At 57.3% G+C, this 16,539-nt stretch overlaps 5 protein-coding genes across 5 annotated transcripts; 3 read left to right on the top strand and 2 right to left on the bottom strand.

Moving 5' to 3' along the window:
* The first annotated feature begins 1,621 nt into the window (after window positions 1–1,621).
* Window positions 1,622–3,723, top strand: CDEST_13752 (uncharacterized protein). The gene is made up of 2 exons (XM_062929908.1): window positions 1,622–2,602; window positions 2,700–3,723. The coding sequence occupies exons 1-2, from the start codon at window positions 2,340–2,342 to the stop codon at window positions 3,298–3,300; spliced, it is 864 nt and encodes a 287-aa protein (XP_062785959.1). The 5' UTR covers window positions 1,622–2,339; the 3' UTR covers window positions 3,301–3,723.
* A 180-nt stretch (window positions 3,724–3,903) lies between these two features.
* CDEST_13751 (Putative short-chain dehydrogenase/reductase SDR, NAD(P)-binding domain superfamily) lies at window positions 3,904–5,002 on the top strand. Its single transcript, XM_062929907.1, has 2 exons — window positions 3,904–4,159; window positions 4,234–5,002. The coding sequence occupies exons 1-2, from the start codon at window positions 4,130–4,132 to the stop codon at window positions 4,999–5,001; spliced, it is 798 nt and encodes a 265-aa protein (XP_062785958.1). The 5' UTR covers window positions 3,904–4,129; the 3' UTR covers window position 5,002.
* Window position 5,003: 1 nt separating this feature from the next.
* Window positions 5,004–7,610, bottom strand: CDEST_13750 (uncharacterized protein). Its single transcript, XM_062929906.1, has one exon. It carries the CDS (start codon window positions 6,219–6,221, stop codon window positions 5,994–5,996), a length of 228 nt encoding a protein of 75 aa, XP_062785957.1. The 5' UTR covers window positions 6,222–7,610; the 3' UTR covers window positions 5,004–5,993.
* A 1,893-nt stretch (window positions 7,611–9,503) lies between these two features.
* CDEST_13749 (Putative thioredoxin-like, metaxin, glutathione S-transferase domain-containing protein) lies at window positions 9,504–12,963 on the top strand. The gene is made up of 2 exons (XM_062929905.1): window positions 9,504–11,748; window positions 11,821–12,963. Exons 1-2 carry the CDS (start codon window positions 11,542–11,544, stop codon window positions 12,517–12,519), a joined length of 906 nt encoding a protein of 301 aa, XP_062785956.1. The 5' UTR covers window positions 9,504–11,541; the 3' UTR covers window positions 12,520–12,963.
* CDEST_13748 (Putative B30.2/SPRY domain, CRA domain, concanavalin A-like lectin/glucanase domain superfamily) lies at window positions 12,964–16,516 on the bottom strand. Its single transcript, XM_062929904.1, has 6 exons — window positions 15,016–16,516; window positions 14,608–14,962; window positions 14,282–14,374; window positions 14,073–14,226; window positions 13,520–14,023; window positions 12,964–13,463 (listed from the first exon to the last, which is right to left on the bottom strand). The coding sequence occupies exons 1-6, from the start codon at window positions 15,846–15,848 to the stop codon at window positions 13,312–13,314; spliced, it is 2,091 nt and encodes a 696-aa protein (XP_062785955.1). The 5' UTR covers window positions 15,849–16,516; the 3' UTR covers window positions 12,964–13,311.
* Window positions 16,517–16,539: the final 23 nt, after the last annotated feature.

The raw sequence follows: 16,539 nt of genomic DNA, 5'->3' as shown, positions 1-16,539 counted from the left end.
GGAGTAGCAGTAGCAGCAGCAGTAAAGAAACTGGAAAAGATCCGTCCCTCGCGCCTATGACATAATTTTTGTGCTGTGCTCTTGGCGCCTTAAGGTCTCCTGGGGTGGCCCCAGACACTTCTTTTTTGGAGGTGGTCCGGGCCCCCAGACAACGCTACGGCGCGTCCGCAGGAAACAAGACCATCTCACCAAATCTGAATCGCTGAAGGGCTCCATCCGGGCGGGTCGGGACAATCCACCTCACCGGAAGCTGCTGCGAGGATCGCTGGGGATTTGCCGGGACCCTGTTGGCCTTCTTTCGTACGCGGTCATCCCGTCGGCAGCTCCCAGCTGGACAGGGGTCATCACCCCCGTCTAAATCTCGTCAACCTACATGAAATGAGGAGGCTCGCAAGAGATGGAGATGAGCCACTGCCAGTGAAGAACGACATCGGCAGTGGTTTCAGGCTCGACAACAGCAGCAGCAGCAGCACGGATCGTGTTTGAGGGGGGTTGCGGCGGGCAACACAACAGGGGAGGGGAAACAAGGGATCCAACATGGACGGACACCCCCTAGCGATCGCCGGCTCTTGTGCCGGCGCGGCGGGGCAGACGCGTGTGCAGCATGACCTTGCTCGCGGCGCCTTGTCTCGGTCCTGTGGCTTCTGGAAACCAGGAAGTGAGTCGTGCAGTGCCAGAATGGTGTGCTTCAAGCTTGTCTTGTGAATGATGGAGAGAGAGATGGACCACATAAACAGAGTTTTAGGCTCAGCAACTGGCCGTCCATCCTCATTTTGTTCGTTTGAATCAAGATGTTGGGTCTTGTCGGGGTTACTGGGCGGGATCGTCAGCGACCCTTGATGCTACTACGGAAAGAAAAACAATTTACGATGCTACAACGGTCAGTCGGTGTCCCCGGCCTGTTTACTCAACAAAGCCTGAGCATCACTCAGGTAAGGCGGCTGAGGCCCGTGAGCCCGGGACTCTGGTTGGCGGTGTAACGGCTCCCTTTGGCATCGAAGTTCGCACATGTCACTGCCGTTGACCATGATCCGGTTCTCAGCTACAGCTAGGAAAGGATACTACTTTGTCGTCGATGGCCCAACGCGGAGGACGAGTGACACGACGGTCCGGTGGACTGGAGCGGGCTTCTTCGAGGCTGTGCTGGCTGTCCTCGCAAGTTACGGGACATCCTTTCTCCCACGGCAAAAGGAGACAAGTCCTCGGGTCCTCGGGCCCCGAAAATGCATCTGCGTTCTTGCCGTAAACGGAAAGGGGAAACTTGGCTCTGCTGCAGCAGACTTATGTGCCGTGGGCGGCGGTGCATGTCGATGGCCATCACAACACTTGCTAGTTCTTCATCTCGCCTCGTTTCTTTGGATGTCGACTCTGGGAAGAATTGGGACGTGACATGGATGGACATGGGCCAGGACCCGCCAAGACCCGCTAGCCGGGGCGCCGCTAATGTCGCGAAAAACGATGGCCTACCGGCAAAGCAGAAGCAAAAGGGGAGGAGCAAGGGCGGGAACCACCAATTGGCCGGCGTTGCTACTACGTCATTCTCCCTGTCGGGATTGTCGGTGATCCTCTCCTCCAAGCCCAACCTAGCGGTGATGTGTCTCTCTCTGTCTTGCCTGTTTACCCGTTTGTCTGTTTTTCCCTCTTTTTTTCTTTCTTTACAGAGTATTACAGTCGGTAATTCTAGGTGCCCGTAACTTCTAACAGGGGGGTCCATTGAAGTTGCCGTTCCGTCCTGGCCTGGCCTGGTCTGTTTTCTTTTCTTTTCTTTCTGTGAAGATCCTTACTTGCTTATTCATATTCTGGACTCAACTTCAACCCTCCCTAAAATTTTAGATCCGGCCTCTGGAGTCTCCTGTGGACTTGGTCGACTTAAGCGTGTATCCGTCGTATCCGTCGTATTCTCTGCCCACCGTCATAGTTACCGACTTCTCGACGTCTTTCTTCGGTCCGTCACTGAACCCTCGATAATCCCCACAAACCAAAAGACCAAACGATCAACCCTTTCCTTAGTCCCTGGAGGAGGAAGCTTGGTCCAAGACAGTTGCTTGATTTCGAGCTGTTGGCCAGCCCCCCAACCCCCCAAGCCCAATAGCAAATACCGAAACCCAGAACTTTCCCTCTTTTCCCCTCCTGCAGACCCTTGGTGAAGACGAAGCTCCGTAAAACGCGTCATCTCGTCTCTCATCCGCACACTCCTGGCCCTCGGTAGATATCTGGGGAAGGGGACCACCACCGGCACTCGCTGCTCTCCATCTCTCTCGGATTCAGACCTGGTCCCGCGTCCGGCTGCCTCTCACGACGACCTCACTTCTCGGTCCCCGCAGCCTCACCCGCCCGCCATGGCAAAGGTCCGCCGGAACAGCGCCATCACGGCCGCCGTGTGCTATTTTCTCGCCATTATCTTCCTCATCCTCGTCATCATCGGCAACACCTCCATCAAGCCCGTCCTGACCGACATTTACTTCTTCAAGCTCGACGTGAGCGACATCATCCCCCTCTCGTCCGCCAACGCCGTCCTCCTCAACTCTGTGGCAAGGAGCCTGGGCCTCCACGACTTTTACCAGGTCGGCCTGTGGAACTTTTGTGAGGGCTACAATGATGAGTGAGTGCCAGATTACCCCCCCCCCCCCCCCCCCCCCCCCCATTCCTCTCACACTGCATCGCACCGCACCGCCCGTACTGACACTGACACTCTCCAGGGGCGTCACCTACTGCTCGACCCCCAAGCGCATGTGGTGGTTCAACCCTATTGAGATCATGACCAATGAGCTGCTTGCCGGTGCCACCATCGCCCTGCCCTCCCAGGTCACCACCATCCTCAATATCCTCCGCATCGGCCAGCAGGTCATGTTTGGCCTCTTCATCTCGGGCATCTCCCTCGCCGCCGCCCTCCTCCTCGCGACTCCCGTCGTCATGCGCTCGCGCTGGTGGAGCCTGCCCGTCGCCATCTTCGCCGCCATCGCCGGCCTGCTGGTCACCGTCGCCTCCATCATCGGGACCGTCATGAGCGTCGGCGCCCGCATCGCCCTCACCCAGCAGCAGGAGCTCAACATCAGCGCCATTCTCGGCGTGCGCATGTTCGTCTTCATGTGGCTCGCCAGCGCCTTTGTCGACGTCGCCGCCATCCTCCACATGGCCATGGGCTGCTGCTGCTCGCCCCGCAAGGAGAGGGAGGCCGCCGCCGCCGCTGCCGCCAACGGCACCCCCGAGAAGACGACCCAGACGACTGAGACCAGCGAAAAGTCATCGAGGTTACCGGCGTTTATGAGAAAGCGTAGCCCGAGGTCGTCGACATCGTGAGTCGGCCATCGCTCGGGGCACTGTCGAACGCTAGGTGCGCCCCATCTCGGCTGACGCTCCTCCTGAGCGCGAAGCTAGAATACGATGAACAGTGAAAGAGAAGGAACAGATGTTAGTACATATGTTGAAAGACACTCGAGCCTGGGTCGGGTCCTCCCGTTACCCGCCCGCATGGACAAACAATGGAAATTGAAATTGAAACTGAGCAATGGCGTTGGTGGTTGCGGCGAAACGGGATAATCATGACAATAGACTTCTAGCGAAGGTTTCTGCTCCAGTGTAGTTGTAGAGAGGCGGAATAACATGCATGCGCCATGCATAGGCGGGCAATGGCCTACCGCGTATTTCATAATCATTATCGATTCTCCTGCTACAAACAAGAACTGCGTGCAAGGTTTTTGGGACAGTCGGATAGGCGTTCGGACGGTGGAAAAGGGGGGGGGGGGGGGGGGGGGGGGGGGGGGGCTTTGAAGAAAAGAAGAGGCTCACAACGTCGCGTCCTGAGTCTCGACGACCAGGTCGCGCAGCTTGATGCGATGTACATCGTATTACATGGTGATGTGGGTGCTTATGGAAGTATTCCTTATCGCGCATAGACCTAGACCCCTCCAATTTTGTGCCTCGGCTCGTCTCAGACGGCCGAAGCTCGCTCAAGAACCCCCAGCCGAAGCTCCCCATCCCCGTCCAGCTTGACCTTCCCCTCGTCCAGATACTTGATAACCCACCTTGTCCTTGACATCTCGAGAATTCCCTTCACACGTGCAAAGACAAATCGAGAAAGAAAAAAGAAGAAGAAGAAAAGCCGGCATTACCAAACACAACAGCCATCATGGACGCGGCATCTCTCTTCAACGTCAAGGTAGCCAGCCCTCACTCTCACCCCTATACTCATCATGGAGACCTCGGCTGACCAAAGGACCTCACCCACCGTAGGACAAGATCGTCCTCGTGACGGGCGGCGCAAAGGGGATCGGTTACATGATCTCCGAGGGCTTCGTCGCCAACGGCGCCACCGTCTACATCTCGTCCCGCGACGCCGCCGCCTGCGAGGCCGCCGCCGCGGCCCTGACCGCCCGCGGGCCCGGCACCGCCCACGCCATCCCCGCCGACCTCCAGAAGCTCGACGACTGCCGCCGCCTCGTCTCGTCCCTCTCGTCCCGCACCGGCGGCCGCCTGCACGTGCTCGTCAACAACTCGGGCGCCGCCTGGGGCGACACTTTCGACACCTACCCGGACGCCGCCTGGACCAAGCTCCTCACCCTGAACCTCCACCGTGTCTTCACTCTGACCCAGCTCGCGGCGCCCCTTCTCGAGGCCGCCGCCGCCCCCGCCGAGGGCGACCCGGCCCGCGTCATCAACATCGGCAGCGTCGACGGCCTGCGCGTGCCGCTGATGAGCAGCTTCGCCTACAGCGCCAGCAAGGCCGGCCTGCACCACCTGTCGCGCGCGCTGGCCCGCGAGCTGGGGCCCCGCGGCGTCACGAGCAACACGCTCGCGTGCGGACCCTTTGAGAGTAAGATGATGCAGGCCACGCTCGACTCCATGCGGGACACTATCGAGGCCGAGATTCCCCTGCGCCGCATCGGCACGCCCCAGGACGTCGCCGGCGCGTGCCTGTTCCTGAGCGGCCGCGCAGGCGCCTTCGTCACGGGCGCGACCATCACTGTCGACGGCGGAATCGTGCTGGCCTCCAAGCTGTGAGGAGGTCGGGCCGCCCTGGTGATGATGTCTGAGGGTCATGGCTGTGTAAGGCGAAGGAACGAGATGGGAAAGTCACGGTCGTTCCCCCTCCCCTCCATCTTGGAAACTGCCGGGAGATAAGTCTTTAGACGCGGACGACGGGCGATGAGATGCACTGAGATGTATGTGGCCAAGTTCGTCACGCTGCTATGGCAAGACGGTGGGTGGATTTGGAAGATTTAAAAATAGACCAGAGAGACTCTGGCCGTGGTGTTTCTTCCAAACGTGCAAAACTAGAAATTTAGGTAGGACAGTAATCGTCCTCCGAGTTGGTATTCATACAGTAAAAAGAGAAGGAAAACCGAGAAAAACCGGTGGGCGAGGATTCAATCAGACGATGGGTTGGCTGGTGATATACCCTACCCGAGTCTTCCCCCCCATTGTATACTGAACGCCTCATAGACTCCGTATGTGTGGAAATTCGTTATGATCCCCTTGATGTGAGATGTTACCTCCCAAACCCCGCAATGCAACAATGCCGTTTCCCGTGATGCGCCGATGTAGGTTGTCATGAAAAAAAGAAAAAAAAAACACCTGATGTGGGAAACCTCTGTCTATCCCCCAAGTTCTCCGCCTGATCCCGGAGAGGAATGCGAAACCAATAGAGAACCTTTCATGTTGATTAAACACCGTAGCGAGGCGAGGTAAAAGGTCGAGTGATGAGAAAGAGAGGGCAGCGGGAGACACGACCGAGCACCAAAACAATAACGGTAACTCTTGTCAAATCTCCCCTTTGCCTAGTCCCCCGAAATCGTCGTACGAGATCACCATTCGCGGGGTCTCGGAATTCCCTCGGGTCCGCACTGTTTCAGCGGCTCCTCCCATCCATCCGATATCTCGCTCAGGATGTCTGGCAGCATGGTCCGAGCCCCAAGGGAACGGGGGATAGAGTAAGAAGAAAAAAAAGCTTCTCGGGACGACCGGCAGACGGCGACGGTTTTCAGGCCGCGCGTCTATGACAGACCGCAAGACTCAAAGTCGCGCATCATGACAGCCATTTGGGCGCGTTTCGCCGCCTCAGCGACGAGGGTAAAGTCTCGGAGGAAGGCCTCGGTGGATGGGGCGGCTTGGCCGGTGGCCTGGGGCGGCGGGACCATTTGGTTCGTCGACATGTGCGAGGACGACGACAAAACCGAGGACGTGGAGTCCTGACGCTTGGGAGACTGAATCGGTGCGTTCATGGTTAAGGGGTGTGTATGTGTCGTGGTGGTAGTGGGTGATTTGATTGCAGTGATGATATTCCCTTGATGGCGAGAGAATTGAAATGACCAAAAGGCGGGAAAGTGAGGTGGTCAAATGGTAGAAGTAGGTTGGACGGAGCGATGGTTAGTGGTATTATATTCCCCAGATCTTCGATTTCGGGGCGCCGATCTTCACTCTATATGCGAGACCCAAGCAGAGGTACCTGAACCGAGGTGATGTCAAGCGCGGGGGGAGGGGGATGCAAGCCGGGAGCCGGAAGGACGAAATGAGGCGTCGAGAGAAGAGTGAGCGTACGGCGATCTTGGTCTCTTTTCAGAGAAAAGGCGACGTGTGTGTGTGTGGCTGTGGGTGTGGGTGCGTGTTTGTCTGAGATTCCGTGCAGGCAAGAAAGATGAGCGGGATGGCCGTGTGTTGAGGCGAGCGGCTGCGTTTAAAGTGATCGTGGGACGACCGTGGGCCTGCTGGGTTGACGGAGGCTAATTGCGGGACCAGCTTGTCTTGCTTGTAGCAATATTGGATTGCAATATTGGCTTCTCGGCGCGATTGCGGATGACCAACCCCTGGCAGGTCAAGCGGGCGGGTAACAACAGCCAACAGTGGTGTCGGTGGAACAGATTGGGGGAGGGACGTCGACAAGGGGGGAGGGAAACGAGAGAGAGGCAGATGGACCAAGTCCTTCCTGATCCGAAAGAGGGAGATGAGAGAACAAGCAGCAGCAGCAGCGGCGGCAGGAGAGTGAGACAGGTAGGAAGTGGGATCTACTAGACCACACACAGGCGCGGAGGGATGTCGGGGCTCTTATGCGTGGAATAGCGTTTGAGAGATAAGGTCAGGTAGTAGTAGCAGCAACTCTGCCAAGTCCTTTTCCAAGAGAAGACTCGAGAATCGGTAGTCGATGTGTAGCTGGTGCGAGGTGGGCTGCGGGATGATGGTGTGGTGTGGGTAGCAGCAGCCTTTTCTTGCGCGAGAGCTGGAGTGTGTCCTTACTGTAGGATCCTGGACCGAAAAGAAGGCTGGTGGAAGTAGGTAATAGAATGGGGTGTGTGGGCGGGCGTCTGCGTTTGCGTATACGTATAAGAGAGGCGGGAGAGCGATGATGTGATGATGGGCTTGACTCTCGAATGGGGATGGTTGGTTGGTTCCAGGCCTTTTCCAGTTGACTTGCTTTTGATCCAAAGTGCTTGTGTGTGGGTGGTGTCACTGGTGTGGCCTTGGTGTATGTGTGTTTGGGTGTGTGGGATGTGGGATGGAGTGTGGGAGGGATCAATAATAAATGGCAGAGAAAGTTGGGGGTTTGGGGATGATGGTGGTGGTGGTGGCGGGCGGCTCGAGGATAAAGAATCTGGATTGGGTGTCTGTGACTCTGTCTTGTGTCTTGTGCCTTGTGGTTTCCGAGATGGATGCACGGATAGAGAATTATCTTTTTCCCTCTTATTTTTTTCTTGCTCCAAAAGTACGGATACGATTGCAAGAGAAAGAATCTATCCTATCTCCAGTTCTTCCCACCGTCTCATCCATGACGCTCAATGCCCCCCTTACCTAGACGGAGACTTGACCAACTCCAGGAGCCGCGATAATAGGTCCGAAGATGGAGATGGTGGAGGAGGACCCGAGCTTGGTATGACGCCGAATCCTCGTCCCACTCTGCCTGGATTTTCTCTGTGTGGCTGTTCTCTCTTCCTGGTAGTATCCTTCCCTTGTGCATCGTGCCGCTCGCTCTTGCCTCGGAGTTGCCCAGCATGGCCCAGTGATGAGAACATCACCAGCTGCGCGTGCTTGCTTGCCATGGCGGGGAAGGGGAAGGCCGACGAGGCACTACTACCTACCTACCTACCTCGCCTCACCTTGCCTGCTTACCTACAGTAGAGAGGTACACTGTTCGGTAACAGACGTAAGTAGAGCAAAGCCTTGCGGTTAAGGTCGCCAGAAAGAGTAACCAGAAACCCTCCCTCCCCATGTGCCAAGTATCAGTACATGCCCCCCCGTCCGAGGCGGGGGGAGGGGACGGGACTTGTCGCGACTCAGTTCAGAGGCTCAGGGTCTTTGCGGATCAGCGGCTCGAGCGACCGCAACACCCACGGTTCGTTCGGGGGGAGGTTGTCGGTCTTCTCGCCGGTGAGCGTTTCGCCGTGTGGGGAAAGAAAGAGGGCGGCATGTCATGCTGGGGGGCGCGTGGGCTGGCACAGCATGGCGTATCCGCTCCAAGTACCGGTACCTGTTTCTCTCTGTCCCCCTCCCTCTGCCGCTGGCTTTTATTTTTGCCGTCTCTCTCATTTCTCCGCATTGTAGGTACAGCGGTCCTTTACTGGATCGCTTCAAAACCGGCCCCGAAGCCCAGTGTCTTGTTCGATTCCGTCAAGGATGAAGGGGAGGGAGGGAGGGAGGGGACAGCCCGACGATGACATGCTCCTGCTCCACTCGGTAGACCAAGATTGCGCTGCTGCTGTCCCGCCCTGCCTTGTTGCGGAATGTCTTCCCTTCGTCGTGCGCGAGGACGGAATCGCGGATGGGTCCACAGAGACGGCGCAACGCACACACACGTTCTCGGTAGGTATGGATTCACATACAGAGCATCTGTAGACATGTACCTATGTCGTCAGACATGGGCGAGACCAGCGGCTTGGAGTGTATGTTGCGTTGGGTGTTGGTGCGGGCTGAACTCTATCTTGGACGAGATTGCGGGGGAGGGACGCACAATCACAAGCTTCGATGGACCAAACGAGACCTGACGGAGAGTGAGAGAACCTTGGGAATCTGCCAAAGAGAGACGGGACAGGAGGAGAAGGGGGGGCACAGAGACAGAGAGTCGGAAACCCAAAATGGAGGCTCTGTTGTTTATTTGCTTGTGATTCTCCGTTACCAGACCCCCTGGTGGCTGAAGTCATCGTCTCGCCATGCCTTGCCTTTTGCTGGAAAGGAAAGTAACCAGATACACACACAGATACAGACATTCAGACAGACAGACAGACAGACAGACAGACAGCCAGAGATTCGCCGCTAGGAAAGCCCAGGTGGCCGGCTTTGGTGGAGACATGTGAAGATGAACCAAACAACTGTGTTGACGGGAAACCTATTTTTTCCTTCCTTTTCGTCCCCCCCTCCCCTACCCACATAGAGTCTGCGTCTCCCGCGCATCGCCTCGCCTCGCCTCGCCTCGCGCCCTGCCTTAGCTTCGTCCTTGGTCCTTCGCCGACCTCTCGCCCGTCATCCGACGCTTCGATGCGGAAGATCTCGGGACAGGCATCTCCCACGTTGGCTTCCCATCCACTTTTCTCTCTTTCGCCATCCCTTGGAGGTTTTCCCCGGCCCCGCCCCCCACGTCGGACTTCTGCCATTTCTCCATCGAGAGAGGGGGCCCTTGGGCTCGGAATACCTTCGGCATGAGAATGCACCGGGGATGATGCTCATAAGGGACCACTCTCTTCTAATCCAGCGGCGAGAATCGCGCAATCCCATATGATGGCGAAACGTGGAAAATTTTATCCATGCCTTGATGCCTATTCTTCTTTTCTCTCTCTCTCTCTCTCTCTCTCTGCCTCCCTCCCTCTCCCCATTCTTTTCTGCTTTTGTTGTCCATCTCTTCTGTCGTCTTCCCGGACCACCGTTTTTTTTGATCCTCATGCCATCGCCATGGAATGCACCTCCAGCACGCACATCGTTCGACTAGTCTAGACTGGCCTTTTCTGCTGCGAAGATAGCTCGCTGGTCCGAGTCGAGATCCTAAGTCCACCACAGTCAAAAGACGGTTGTAAGGGACAGCAAAAAAAAAAAAAAAAGGCGTGTGGATGGGCGGGGCTTGGTGGGATCGATCGATGGGCCACACACCTGGTGCAGCCTGGCGCAAGCGCAGGCGCAGGCGCATGCACTTGCATCTCATGCACGAGTCGCGGCAGCGCATCTCAGGATCTGGGCCGCTCGTGCCTGATGGGAGTGCCCATCACGTCACTTGGTTATCTGTCTGTCTGTCCGTCTGTCTTTCTTGTGCTGTGTGTACTTGCCCGCTGTCAGCGCGAGGAGAATCACATCCGCCTCTCGTCCTGCGGGCGGGTCGAAATCCCTTCACCAGTTCATGCAATCGCTCGAGCGCCCGTCGGGAAACCCGGCGAGCAAGGAATTGGACCGAGAGCACCGAAGGTGGACGAGACTTGAGAACTCATTTCACCTCGCAAACCCCGGGCGGCCGGCGAGAAATCCCTCTCGAAATTCGCCGTGATTGATCCGGAGCCACTTTCACCGACCGGGGTGCGCCGACCTCTCTCTCTCACGCATACACACTTTCGGGCCTCGGGAGGCCGCTCTAGTGTTGGGCGAGATTCCCATCTCCCTCCAGCCAGTGCGCCGCGTCCCTGCTGCATGATCCAGTACGGATACAGCATCCGGTGATCTCTACTCACAAGTCTGGTCTGAACTGAAGCTGCGTGATTGCATCGGCATCAGGAAGAGAAGGGAAGGAGGTTGTAGAAATGCGACAGGGGACCACAGTGAAATCCAGGGTCCATCCACAGCGCCGCAAACCCGCTCAACCACCTGGGTAGGTGCTGTGCTTGTACTCTACTGTACTGTAGATACCTTGCCTACCTACCTAGGTAAGTAGGTAGGTAGGTACCTTAGGTCGGCAAGCGAGCGACTGTGCAGTACGAGCTGCAGCCGCCCGGCGGCTTTAATTCAAAACGAATGTCTCCATTTGTTCCATTTCCGCATGGGCCCGAGGCGGAAGAAAACACCGTTGGAGAAAGAAAAAAATCTCATGCCACCAGCCAACTCCAACCCACGATCCACTCAATCAAAACCCCTGGGCGGCACCACGACGGCTGGACTGGAGTGGCCCTTATCTCACACGGCGGAACGCGACAATTTGCTCCGAAAGTGCAGGGTGGTGTGCAGATGCCGGATAGGCGGTGTGGAAAAAGAGAGAGAAAGAGCGGCAGCAGCGTATCGCGATAATCCTCCTCCGCCTGGCGTGGTGTGTCCCCCATTGAAACCCCTCCGATCAGCCAACCACGAGCCGTAATTCCCCCGGAAACACCACCGCCACCACTCTCCCACGGACCAACGAGGAAAAGGCAACGCCGCAAGCCCCAACGGACCACGCTGCTGCAACCTCCGAGGCACGACACCGCATACCTCCGTCCACCGGCGCCACATACCTCGGCCCATCCACCATCGTCACGCCGTCAAGCTCCTCGCTCAACAGCTCTCCGCCCCTTCGGCCTCGCCGGCCGCCACCCCGACACACACATACACACAAACCCAACACACACAACACGCGCGCGCGCCCACACGCACGCGCCCACGACCATGTCGGACCACGCGAGAAGCTGGTTCGCCGTCCCCGCCCCCGTAGCCGCCCTCTTCCGCCGCTTCCCCTTGGCCGTCTACCCCGCCAACGACCTGCCCCTCCGCTCCCCCTCCCGCGCCGGCCTGCCGACCCTCTATGTCTTCGTCGCCGACGACGATGCCCCGAGAGGCCGGCCGAGCTTCAACCCATCATGTCTAAAGTGGCAGGTCCGTCGATCATCCCCCCTCTTCAACCAGTACGCTGTTTTGCGAAGAACCTGCTGACACCTCCGAACCCAGACGTTCCTCAAAATCGCTGGCGTCGAATTCCGCATCCTTCCCTCCACCAACCACGCCTCCCCCTCCGGCGCCCTCCCCTACCTTCAACCCCCTTCCCCCCTCCGCCCCGTCGCCGGCGCCGGCAGGCTCGAAGCCTACGCCCTCGACAACTCCCTCCTTCCCGCCGAGAAGCGGCCGCCACCGCCTGCTCCCTCCGACCGTCTCCGCGCCTACGAGTCCCTCCTCGACACCCGCCTCCGCACCGCCTGGCTCCACGCCCTCTACCTTGCCCCGGATAACGCTCCGCTGCTGTCGCGCCTGTACCTCCGCCCGGCCTCCAGCAGCCCCCTCGTCCGCCTCGCACTGGCTCACCAGGTCCGCTCCGCCGCCGAGGCGGAGGTCCTTAAGTCCACCCGCAGCGCCCTCGTCGACCCGGTGAGGATCTACGCCGACGCCCGCGCCGCCCTCGAGGCCCTCGCCGCGCTGCTCGACGAGAACACCGAGGTCGGGGAGGAGGACGGCCCCTGGTTCTTCAGCTCCCCACGGCCGACCCTCTTCGACGCCTCCGTCTTCGCCTACACGCATCTCCTCCTCGACGGCGACTTCGGCTGGCTGGACAGCACCCTGCCCCAGATCCTGTCCGGCTTTCCCGGTCTGGTGAGGCACCGCGAGAGGCTACTGGAGCGCTGCTTTCCCGACGACGAGGGGGTCCTCGTGTAAAAAATACCGACTTGGAAGACAGCACAGACGACTGGGAGCAGATGAGAGCAGACTTAGAAAGAGACAGAGAAAGAGAAAGAGAGGAAGGGCAAGACGAGGAAAGGGATTCCTCCGAATAATACCAAAAAACATCGTCTGCGGACGAAGTCGTAGACCAAGTGATTGAGTGGTGCTGGCACGTCACATCACACCACACCACACCACATAGAATATTTGCCCATGCAAGCGGCCTTTCAACAGCTCTTGAAAACGCAACACTAGCGACCCACAGGACGACGATAGGAATGAAACGGTGGAGGGTTGTTGTTTTCCAAGTGTTATTTCCTTCCGGCTATGACTGTTCCTGCCTCCTTCGCTGTCATCCATGGTGGCTACATTAGCTACGTTAGCTACGGTATACTGCAAGTAATTCCAAGGAACCGATGGGGGCAGGCTCATCAGAGAAGCAAACACCAAACACCAAACGGCAAGACACTCATTGATAACGTATTCATTTGTGCGGTGGCGTCAGACGCCCCAAGTGAAGCCTATGTGGACTACCCTACCCATCCGCCGCATCAGCCAATGCAGGAACCCTCAAAGCCGGCTGTAGAGTTATCTTTCCCACTCCATAACTAAGCCTGACGCCGATGATATGATTGTAAGGAAAAGGAAGGTGAGGGATTGGAAAGCAAAGCATGGTCTAAATGTCACACAAAAGTGGAATGCCATCGGAAGTAACCCGGCAACCTTGGGGTGGAGGGCGCTCTTTGGAAACGCGTCGAGTCGAGGCGTTCGGAGCCGCCAAACCCTCTAAAAAGGCTGAGATTTTGGTATCTCTTCGATGACGTCCTGTAAAGAGACGAAGGCGCCTGGTCCGCCATTTTCCCGCAGGTCATCCAATAGAACGCTCGTCTGGGCGTAAATCTTTTCGAGAGCCGCACGAGAAGATTTACCCAACGACACTGTGCGCAATTAGTAAAGAGCACACAGCTGGGTCAGTCTGGCGCATGCAACTTACAAAGAATCGCCGAGTTGAGCTCCTCTGCGACTGCCAGACGGCCTTTTCTGTCGAGTAGGTGGACGACGTCCTTCTCTTTCAGAGGGTTTGCATACGCAAGAAGGGCATAAATGTCCGCCAAGTGCTTGGTGACCTCTCGTCTGGGGTCGTCCTTGAACTCGGCGTGAAGCTCCTGCCCGTATTGTAGAGTCGCAATCTCAAGCTCGTTGATATCGAGAGGGACCTCGGTGGAGTGTTCCGTGTCCATTTGATCCCAGGCCCCATTCTCGGTGCCATTAGCATCAAGGTCCATTGCCTGGGCGCTGATGTCGACATTGTGGCCATTGCTCTTCTTTGTCTCCGACGCGGCTCTCATTTCAGCGGCGGTCCGGACCATCTCAATGAATTTACGGCACCGTAGCCGGAAGTAAACCTGCTCGTTGTCTTTGAGAACTTGAGGGTAAAACGCGTTGGTGTGCTTAAGCGCCCTGTCAATATCACCCTCTAGTACAGCTCGTCGGATCCCTGCAGTCGTTAGTCAAGTCGAAACTATCTAGGCCACATGCAGACTTACGTTGTCGCTTGTTGGCATGCTCGTCGTCCTTAACATTGATGCCTTCAATGGGAGCATCCGGGTCGAGGCTCAGTGCCTTCTTTTCGGCATTGATTTCTTCCGCAAATGCCCTCGCCGTCTCGACGTAACCATCATGCTGGAGAAATTGCAGAACCTGGCTGCGGGTCAGTTTTGTGTTAGACCACAAACCATTGCAAAGCATCACTTACAAGTGCCTGAACCAGCTCAGTCTCATTCATCGCTGGCACCAGGCTCGCCGTGCTAGTCTGCGAGATTTCACTCTGAACCCGCTGTTTTTCTTGCTGTAACCCATCAGTCAGCCATTTCCCTGTCAAACGCGAGGCAAGATCCGTGAGTAGTCCGCCCGCCTCTCCGATACCAAGCCATAGCTGCTTCCGTAACCCTATCGGTACTACCCTCAATAGACGCTGCCGAGCAGCGTCGCCATGATGTGGAAGGACCGGTTTAGCATCCCGGCCGGATTACCGGAGTGTGGAGGTGCGGGAGTGGATGAGAATGGGGATTCTAGACTCACCGTCATCATGCCGTCAATATCGAAAAAGAAGGGCGTCTGACCGAAGTTGACACGGACGTGTTCTCCCGACTTCTTCAATCCAACTGTCGGGTAAAGGCTACATGCTTTTCCGACTTCGCGAAAAGCGGTGCCCAAATGTACACCGTTCTTTGTGAAGAAAACTTCGCCAGTCCGGAAATTGACACCACAGCCGATCACATCAGACGCCGTGAAGGAGGGTCCGTAAGGCTTTCCGGCGGTTTGACCGGCATAACAGTGGCCGTCATCACTGTGATAGCCCCAAGAATCCGCTTCCCAACCTGGGGGTCTCGCAAGTCCCACGCTCTTGCCTGAAAATCCGATAACGATAGTCATGCTGTAAAGGATGTTAGAACTGCAGCCCTCCCATATGGACTGGGAGAAACCTACTCATCACGCTTGCCCGATAATACATTGACCTCGAAGTAGTAGATGCCACACTGCGGGGGCATGGGGTTGTCGGCACGTATGCAGAAAGCCTCGTGATCGCGCTCTGTCTGGCCCCTAGGGCCGATGTACCTGACCTCGAGGCCGTCTGAGAGGATATCCAAAGCACCATATTTGTCGAGACTGTTCCATCTCGTGGGTAAAGGGGCAAACGCTTCGTCTTCCTCAAAGGCGGGGGGTTTCTCAATGACATCGTAATTCACCCCTCGATGGGCACTCGGCTTGCTGTGAAGACTGACGCTGCTTGCGCTCGTAGGCAAGCTCCCACCAGACTGGGCCTGGGTTGCTTGGGACTCCTTCTGCGCCCGCAACTTTGCCAAGTGTGTTTCCTCCAGCCGCTGGACATATGTCGATCCTGCGAGGTAGGACGGGACGAAGAAGCCGCCCCCTAGTGTGCTGCCAGAGCCTGCAGCTGAGCCTGCAGGGTTCGCCATGAACATATCAAAGGCCCTCGAGAATGAAGGCAGCTGGCTGCCGCGCGACGACCTCGCGGACGCGCCATTCGGGCTGGTGCCGTTCCTATCAGCGTCCATGTCGTCGCTCCTGATCGGTTCGTAGTAGCCCGAGGCCGGTTCGAAAGTGATGTCGTCGGAGTTGTTGAGAATCTGGGAGATGACCGAAGTTCGGCCGGGGTGCGAGAGGTAGGGTGGGTTGTGGTGTGGCGGAGCCCCCGAGACGATTGAAGCGTAGGGGAAGCGGCGTGGGAGAAGACCAGAGCTTCCCGCGGGTGTGTTTGTATCGATATGGTGTGCAGAAGCATGGAATGGGTTTGTCATGGTGAGGGGTCGAGGATCGTAAAGTAGTCGGCGAGCTCGGCGTACCTGTAACGTCTATTACGCAACAGGAGCTTCGCGAAAGCCCCGAGAAGCCGCAGTCGGACCTTCTCAGGATAAGTAATTGGCGGCAACTATGTCCCTTCCCTGGCGTCAACGTTGGAGTATCGAACGAATCGTCAAAGGTGGTCGGCCTCGGTCTGGGGGACGACAAGGTGGCCAGGTGCAACGGGCAATCGGCTTCGAAATGGCGTGCTGGGGACAAGAAGTTCAGGTCGAGTAGTCGCACTATTACGAGGGGCGCGGAGATGGTCTAACGGATGAATCCGGGTGTCAAGGTTTATTTCGCTCTACCAAAAGGGCTTCAACGGCACGGAGGAAACGAGACTCGTCGGGGGTGCTAAAATGCGGCGCAGGACAGCTCGATTATCATGATAACGCAGTTGATGAGAGGTCGAAGGATGGGGGTTTGAGTCGAGGTCTATTGCTCTGTGGAGACGGGGGCGGAGAGGATGGACGCTACGAGTGTACCGGCAAGGTACTGGTGAGGTGGTGGACGGAGCGTTGTGGAGGGTTGAGGTGCATCCATGCGAAAGTCACAGTGCAGGAGCGGAGTGGTGCAGTGACGAAAGGACGAAAGGTGAGGTCCAGCGCGCGAGGACGAATGATAGGCGGGCGTCTTTGCTTCGATTCG

This window comes from Colletotrichum destructivum, chromosome 9 (assembly GCF_034447905.1).
Source record: "Colletotrichum destructivum chromosome 9, complete sequence".
In the NCBI taxonomy this organism is placed as follows: domain Eukaryota; kingdom Fungi; phylum Ascomycota; class Sordariomycetes; order Glomerellales; family Glomerellaceae; genus Colletotrichum; species Colletotrichum destructivum.
This window is presented reverse-complemented; position numbering and strand designations above follow the sequence as displayed.

Coding starts and splice junctions, on each gene's coding strand:
- CDEST_13752 (XM_062929908.1), top strand. CDS start 2,340: ATGGCAAAGGTCCGCCGGAACAGCGCCATCACGGCCGCCGTGTGCTAT. Junction 2,603..2,699: donor TGTGAGGGCTACAATGATGA/GTGAGTGCCAGA, acceptor GACACTCTCCAG/GGGCGTCACCTACTGCTCGA.
- CDEST_13751 (XM_062929907.1), top strand. CDS start 4,130: ATGGACGCGGCATCTCTCTTCAACGTCAAG. Junction 4,160..4,233: donor CATCTCTCTTCAACGTCAAG/GTAGCCAGCCCT, acceptor CACCCACCGTAG/GACAAGATCGTCCTCGTGAC.
- CDEST_13750 (XM_062929906.1), bottom strand. CDS start 6,221: ATGAACGCACCGATTCAGTCTCCCAAGCGTCAGGACTCCACGTCCTCG.
- CDEST_13749 (XM_062929905.1), top strand. CDS start 11,542: ATGTCGGACCACGCGAGAAGCTGGTTCGCCGTCCCCGCCCCCGTAGCC. Junction 11,749..11,820: donor CATCATGTCTAAAGTGGCAG/GTCCGTCGATCA, acceptor CTCCGAACCCAG/ACGTTCCTCAAAATCGCTGG.
- CDEST_13748 (XM_062929904.1), bottom strand. CDS start 15,848: ATGACAAACCCATTCCATGCTTCTGCACACCATATCGATACAAACACA. Junction 14,227..14,281: donor CTGAGCTGGTTCAGGCACTT/GTAAGTGATGCT, acceptor ACCCGCAGCCAG/GTTCTGCAATTTCTCCAGCA. Junction 14,024..14,072: donor GCATGCCAACAAGCGACAAC/GTAAGTCTGCAT, acceptor TAACGACTGCAG/GGATCCGACGAGCTGTACTA.